The following is a 7,902-nucleotide window of genomic DNA, read 5'->3' as shown; positions in this document are numbered from 1 at the left end:
TGTTTGACCAGAATGGAACAGAGCCTTCGTTAGACCCTGGTGGACCAGAATGGAACAGAGCCTTCGTTAGACCCTGGTGGACCAGAATGGAACAGAGCCTTCGTTAGACTCTGTTTGACCAGAATGGAACAGAGCCTTCGTTAGACCCTGTTGGACCAGAATGGAACAGAGCCTTCGTTAGACCCTGGTGGACCAGAATGGAACAGAGCCTTCGTTAGACTCTGTTTGACCAGAATGGAACAGAGCCTTCGTTAGACTCTGTTTGACCAGAATGGAACAGAGCCTTCGTTAGACTCTGTTTGACCAGAATGGAACAGAGCCTTCGTTAGACTCTGTTTGACCAGAATGGAACAGACCCTGGTGGACCAGAATGGAACAGAGCCTTCGTTAGACTCTGTTTGACCAGAATGGAACAGAGCCTTCGTTAGACTCTGTTTGACCAGAATGGAACAGAGCCTTCGTTAGACCCTGTTGGACCAGAATGGAACAGAGCCTTCGTTAGACTCTGTTTGACCAGAATGGAACAGAGCCTTCGTTAGACCCTGTTGGACCAGAATGGAACAGAGCCTTCGTTAGACCCTGGTGGACCAGAATGGAACAGAGCCTTCGTTAGACCCTGTTGGACCAGAATGGAACAGAGCCTTCGTTAGACCCTGGTGGACCAGAATGGAACAGAGCCTTCGTTAGACTCTGTTTGACCAGAATGGAACAGAGCCTTCGTTAGACTCTGTTTGACCAGAATGGAACAGAGCCTTCGTTAGACCCTGTTGGACCAGAATGGAACAGAGCCTTCGTTAGACCCTGGTGGACCAGAATGGAACAGAGCCTTCGTTAGACCCTGGTGGACCAGAATGGAACAGAGCCTTCGTTAGACTCTGTTTGACCAGAATGGAACAGAGCCTTCGTTAGACTCTGTTTGACCAGAATGGAACAGAGCCTTCGTTAGACCCTGGTGGACCAGAATGGAACAGAGCCTTCGTTAAACTCTGTTTGACCAGAATGGAACAGAGCCTTCGTTAGACTCTGTTTGACCAGAATGGAACAGAGCCTTCGTTAAACTCTGTTTGACCAGAATGGAACAGAGCCCTCGTTAAAATCGTTAACACCTGTGAAGGTAGAGTCCCCAGACGTGCAGACCATTAAGAGAGGAGGGGGGGGGGGGGGGGGGGGGGGGGCATTGATGCACACACACGTGTCACAGAACTCGGAGCACACACAGAAAAGTGTGTGAACGCAGTCGCCTCGCCTCAGAGCGACGTGTGTGAACGCCGTCGCCTCAGAGCGACGTGTGTGAACGCCTCGCCTCAGAGCGATGTGTGTGAACGCCGTCGCCTCGCCTCAGAGCGACGTGTGTGAACGCCTCGCTTCAGAGCGACGTGTGTGAACGCCTCACCTCAGAGCGACGTGTGTGAACGCCTCGCCTCAGAGCGATGTGTGTGAACGCCGTCGCCTCGCAGTGACGTGTGAACGCAGTCGCCTCGCCTCAGAGCGATGTGTGTGAACGCCGTCGCCTCGCAGTGACGTGTGTGAACGCAGTCGCCTCGCCTCAGAGCGACGTGTGTGAACGCCGGCGCCTCGCCTCAGAGCGACGTGTGTATGTTTGATATTTGCAACTACGATGAAGAAAAAATAAACTAAAAAACCCACTAAACTGACACTCAGCATTAATTATGCGATAATAATAATAATAGACATATTTACAGGAATTCTTCTTTCCTTCTTTTCTTTCTTCAATGCCAGTTTAAATAGAAAAAAAGTCCATAACTTTGTCGTTGTGGGGATGGGAGAGAGGGGGGGGGAGAGGGAGGGGGCAAGTGTTCACGACGACTATCACGCACACACACACTGATGGCTACGTATTTCAGTGGCTTATGTACAATAATGAAAAAAAATAAAGAGAAATAAAATCCATAGCATTCTCAAACAGAAGTCTGTGTGTGTTCTGCTCTGGAAGGGTGTCGGTGTGTGTGGCGTGGGGGAATATCTTCTCCTGGATGAAGGGGAGCTTGGGGCATATCTTCTCCTGGATGAAGGGGAGCTTGGGGCATATCTTCTCCTGGATGGAGGGGAGCTTGGGGCATATCTTCTCCTGGATGAAGGGGAGCTTGGGGCATATCTTCTCCTGGATGAAAGGGAGCTTGGGGCATATCTTCTCCTGGATGAAAGCCTGGTGTGTGTGTGTTACTAAATCGCCCTGTGTGATCCGGTCGGCAGCGGATGATGTCGTTATGTCATGTTGTAGTCATTGTTTTGTAGTCATTGTTTTGTAGTCATCAGGATGATGTCGTTATGTCATGTTGTAGTCATTGTTTTGTAGTCATTGTTTTGTAGTCATCAGGATGATGTCGTTATGTCATGTTGTAGTCATTGTTTTGTAGTCATCAGGATGATATCGTTATGTCATGTTGTAGTCATTGTTTTGTAGTCATCAGGATGATGTCGTTATGTCATGTTGTAGTCATTGTTTTGTAGTCATCAGGATGATATCGTTATGTCATGTTGTAGTCATTGTTTTGTAGTCATCAGGATGATGTCGTTATGTCATGTTGTAGTCATTGTTTTGTAGTCATCAGGATGATATCGTTATGTCATGTTGTAGTCATTGTTTTGTAGTCATCAGGATGTCGTTACGTCATGTTGTAGTCATTGTTTTGTAGTCATTGTTTTGTAGTCATCAGGATGATGTCGTTATGTCATGTTGTAGTCATTGTTTTGTAGTCATCAGGATGATATCGTTATGTCATGTTGTAGTCATTGTTTTGTAGTCATCAGGATGATATCGTTATGTCATGTTGTAGTCATTGTTTTGTAGTCATCAGGATGTCGTTACGTCATGTTGTAGTCATTGTTTTGTAGTCATCAGGATGATGTCGTTACGTCATGTTGTAGTCATTGTTTTGTAGTCATTGTTTTGTAGTCATCAGGATGATGTCGTTACGTCATGTTGTAGTCATTGTTTTGTAGTCATCAGGATGGTAACTTACATCGTAATGACATCATCCTGATGACTACATGACGTAACGATATCATCCTGATGACTACAAAACAATGACTACAACTTGACGTAACGATATCATCCGCTCCCGACTGGATCTTAAAACCCGAAAAGGAATGCTGCCCAGACCAGGTTTGAAGGGGGCGCTGATGTGGGGCTGGGTCAGATCTACTGTATAAAGGGGTGTTGGGGCATATCTTCTCCTGGATGAAGGGGCTGGGTCAGCGGGCATATCTTCTCCTGGATGAAGGGGCTGGGTCAGCGGGCATATCTTCTCCTGGATGAAGGGGCTGGGTCAGCGGGCATATCTTCTCCTGGATGAAGGGGCTGGGTCAGATCTTCTCCTGTATAAATGGGTGCTGCAGGGCCTGGTTGATGCTGATGCGTTTGGCCGGGTCCAGCATCAGCGTGCCGTCGATCAGGTCTTTGAGCGTCAGGACCTTCTTCCGCTGGTCCTCGGGCAGCCGCTGGCCTCCCACCATGTCGGTCAGGAGGTCCTTGGTGGGGTTGATGGTGCTCATCACCGTCACCTTCTCCTGTAGGTGGAGCCAAAAACACACAGTTAGTCAGGAGGTCCTTGGTGGGGTTGATGGTGCTCATCACCGTCACCTTCTCCTGTAGGTGGAGCCAAAAACACAGTTAGTCAGGAGGTCAGATTGAAATCAGAGTTGTTTTCTCGCCGTCTAAAACCAAGACGAAAGATGTTCGTCGACTATCTTTTTCCACTGACAAAAACTAAATGCTATGATTAAAACTAAGACTAGATATACTGACAATTTAGTCAACAAATACAAACTAGACTAGGGGACTAGTGGACAAAGGGACTAGTGGACAAGAGATCCAGTATAAGTCATTTTATAATTAGTTGCATGCTGAAAATAGACGATCTACAAGCTCACAACGCGTCGCGCTGCGACGCGTTGTGAGCTTGTAGATCGTCTATTTTCAGCAAGTGAAAAAATCAGTCATTACGACGGCATCAAGGACCGCCAAAAATTTTGTTACATTTTGAATAAAACAGTAGATTTAGTCGACTAAAACTAGACTAACACTAAAACATTCCAGGTGACTAAAAGGTGACTAAAACTAAATGAAAACTATTCAAAACAATTTGCTGCCAAAAACAACATTGATTGAAATGAAACAATGTAGGCATTTAGCAGAACTTCTCAATCCAGAACGATTTACAGTAAGCAAGGACAACACAAGTGACCAAATTTGACTGAGGGGCTGCCATTGGATTGTTTTGAATTTTTGTTTTTGTCATGTCATATGAAAGCAGGGCTTCAAATGGACATATTGGTTGTTCAGTTTGACCCACCAGTTTTGGAGATATGGCTTATAGAGTAATGTCTTGCAGAGAAACAGCGAGTTGAGAAAACAGGCTTGAAAGGTTCACTTCTGTGGACTCTAACATTACACCTAGCTACATGTTTAAGCATTTATTTCATATTTACATGTCTTCTGTGGACTCTAACATTACACCTAGCTACATGTTTAAGCATTTATTTCATATTTACATGTCTTCTGTGGACTCTAACATTACACCTAGCTACATGTTTAAGCATTTATTTCATATTTACATGTCTTCTGTGGTCTCTAACATTACACCTAGCTACATGTTTAAGCATTTATTTCATGTCTTCTGTGGTCTCTAACATTACACCTAGCTACATGTTCAAGCATTTATTTCATATTTACATGTCTTCTGTGGTCTAACATTACACCTAGCTACATGTTTAAGCATTTATTTCATATTTACATGTCTTCTGTGGTCTAACATTACACCTAGCTACATGTTTAAGCATTTATTTCATGTCTTCTGTGGTCTCTAACATTACACCTAGCAACATGTTCAAGCATTTATTTCATATTTACATGTCTTCTGTGGTCTAACATTACACCTAGCTACATGTTTAAGCATTTATTTCATATTTACATGCCAATTTCAGCTCTGACACTTATTTCAGACATGCTCTAGTATGTGAAGAGTCTGCCTGTGCTATTAACTCACTTTGGATAAAAACAAGTTTTTCTCCTCTGGTGAAAAGCTGGAATTTGCGCGATGGCAGGCTCTCAGTCAAATCTGGTCACACAAGGTAACACATCACATACGTAGACATTGTAATACAAAGACACCATCGCCTGGCCCTGTATCGTCTATGGTCAAAGACACCATCGCCTGGCCCTGTATCGTCTATGGTCAAAGACACCATCGCCTGGCCCTGTATCGTCTATGGTCAAAGACACCATCGCCTGGCCCTGTATCGTCTATGGTCAAAGACACCATCGCCTGGCCCTGTATCGTCTATGGTCAAAGACACCATCGCCTGGCCCTGTATCGTCTATGGTCAAAGACACCATCGCCTGGCCCTGTATCGTCTATGGTCCAAGACACCATCGCCTGGCCCTGTATCGTCTATGGTCAAAGACACCATCGCCTGGCCCTGTATCGTCTATGGTCAAAGACACCATCGCCTGGCCCTGTATCGTCTATGGTCAAAGACACCATCGCCTGGCCCTGTATCGTCTATGGTCAAAGACACCATCGCCTGGCCCTGTATCGTCTATGGTCAAAGACACCATCGCCTGGCCCTGTATCGTCTATGGTCAAAGACACCATCGCCTGGCCCTGTATCGTCTATGGTCCAAGACACCATCGCCTGGCCCTGTATCGTCTATGGTCAAAGACACCATCGCCTGGCCCTGTATCGTCTATGGTCAAAGACACCATCGCCTGGCCCTGTATCGTCTATGGTCAAAGACACCATCGCCTGGCCCTGTATCGTCTATGGTCAAAGACACCATCGCCTGGCCCTGTATCGTCTATGGTCAAAGACACCATCGCCTGGCCCTGTATCGTCTATGGTCAAAGACACCATCGCCTGGCCCTGTATCGTCTATGGTCAAAGACACCATCGTCTGGCCCTGTATCGTCTATGGTCAAAGACACCATCGCCTTTAGGAGGAGTGGAGAGCAGTGTTGTGCTCCTCCTTTAGGAGGAGTGGAGAGCAGTGTTGTGCTTTAGGAGGAGTGGAGAGCAGTGTTGTGCTTTAGGAGGAGTGGAGAGCAGTGTTGTGCTTTAGGAGGAGTGGAGAGCAGTGTTGTGCTTTAGGAGGAGTGGAGAGCAGTGTTGTGCTTTAGGAGGAGTGGAGAGCAGTGTTGTGCTTTAGGAGGAGTGGAGAGCAGTGTTGTGCTTTAGGAGGAGTGGAGAGCAGTGTTGTGCTTTAGGAGGAGTGGAGAGCAGTGTTGTGCTTTAGGAGGAGTGGAGAGCAGTGTTGTGCTTTAGGAGGAGTGGAGAGCAGTGTTGTGCTTTAGGAGGAGTGGAGAGCAGTGTTGTGCTTTAGGAGGAGTGGAGAGCAGTGTTTCTCCACCATTTCGTTTTTAATGTCGTTTTTGTCAGTGGGAAAAAGGTAGTCGACGAAAACAACACTGGTGGAGAGGACGTTAGGAGGACAGGAAGAGGAAGTTAGGAGGACAGGAAGAGGAAACTAACCCTCTCGGTCACTTTGTCCACTTCGATGTACAGGAAGTTGAGGTTCTGGTCGAAGTGCTGGTCTTTGAACAGACCTTTACGGATCATCTGGGGAAGGAAACACACATCAGTTCATCTGTCTGGAATACACACACACACACACACACACACACACACACACACACACACACACACACACACACACACACACACACACACACACACACACACACACACACACACACACACACACACACACACACACACACACACACACACACACACACACACACACACACACACACACACACACACACACACACACAATAAGGGCTTATGTGGGGGCCAATAAGGGCTTGTGTGGGGGGGAAATAAGGGCTTGTGTGGGGAGGGGAAATAATGGTGGTCATATTGTCATTATAATTTTGATAACAGTATATATATATATATATGTACCCGAAATCCATCATAAAACCGCCAAAAAAGCATCAATAACCGCAGATTTCCGCTAAGGTTGGGCGATATGCCAATTGTTTTCAATCGCCCATCGTTTGTCCAAAAATCGCCGATGGACGATATATTCGTGTCATAAAAGTAAAGTGAGAACAGCTCACTACAGGTCGCAAAAAAGCCAGATCTACAAGTTCTCAAGGCGCCGCGTCCTGCCTGTTTTTGCAGCGCCGTTCGCTACGCGTTGAGAGCTTGTAGATCCGTCTATTTTTGCAGCGCAGCTGCGCAGCTGCGCAGCAAGGGTAACAAAAAAAATAATAAGTTAACAGGTGGAGATGAAGTGAAGTTGGAACGGACAAGCAGCTGCAAGCCAAGCTAACATCACAACCACTGGCTGGTGACAGTGTTGTTAGCCGCAGCAACATGTAGCCTGCCCTGGTAACTTCTCCTCCTCCCCGGAGAACTCTTGCCTCCCCGCACCGTCGGGGAGGCTGATCCACAAGCTGGTGTCGGGGTTCGTTCACGTTGTCAATAAAAAAATAACCTAGATTACAGGCGGAGATGAAGTTCAATCAGTGGGTTGAATCAGTAGCTACACGCTAAGCTAAGCGCTAAGCTAACGATCCCCGACCCTACACTAACACTAGCAGCCTGTTTTTTATTTTCCCCCCGACTTCACGGGTGGCGCATTGGGATTGTGATGAGACACGAGACAGCAGTGTGCATTCTGTTGTGACTGTATATTATTAAACTGCATGGGTCTGGACTCCGGAGCATAAACAACATGTAGGCTACAGTACAGTAGCCTCCCTCGGCTCGGTCCCTCCCAGCCTTTACTCTGGCTGCCAGAGTGTTCCCCGATGCTGCGGTGCGGGGACTGGGAGCATACCATTATAACGGAGGAGGGGTTTTCCACCCGGCCCAAAAGAAAAAAATCGTCCCGAAAAATCGCCTAATAAAAATATTGGGCGATTGGACTCT

The 7,902-nt window shown here is 46.8% G+C and overlaps 1 protein-coding gene across 1 annotated transcript in view; it reads right to left on the bottom strand.

Moving 5' to 3' along the window:
* Positions 1-400: 400 nt before the first annotated feature.
* prpf4bb (pre-mRNA processing factor 4Bb) overlaps positions 401-7,902 on the bottom strand; it is a gene marked incomplete at its 5' end in the record, with an annotated part of 34,693 nt that continues 27,191 nt past the window's right edge. The window contains 2 exons of the mRNA XM_079531443.1: positions 401-3,531; positions 6,493-6,579. Coding sequence (XP_079387569.1) covers positions 3,328-3,531; positions 6,493-6,579 — 291 coding nt within the window. The remainder of the gene's footprint in view (positions 3,532-6,492; positions 6,580-7,902) is intronic.

This window comes from Electrona antarctica (assembly GCF_951216825.1).
Source record: "Electrona antarctica genome assembly, contig: scaffold_244, whole genome shotgun sequence".
Lineage (NCBI taxonomy): Eukaryota > Metazoa > Chordata > Actinopteri > Myctophiformes > Myctophidae > Electrona > Electrona antarctica.
Note: the sequence above shows the minus strand (reverse complement) of the source record. Positions and strands in the feature narration are given on the sequence as shown.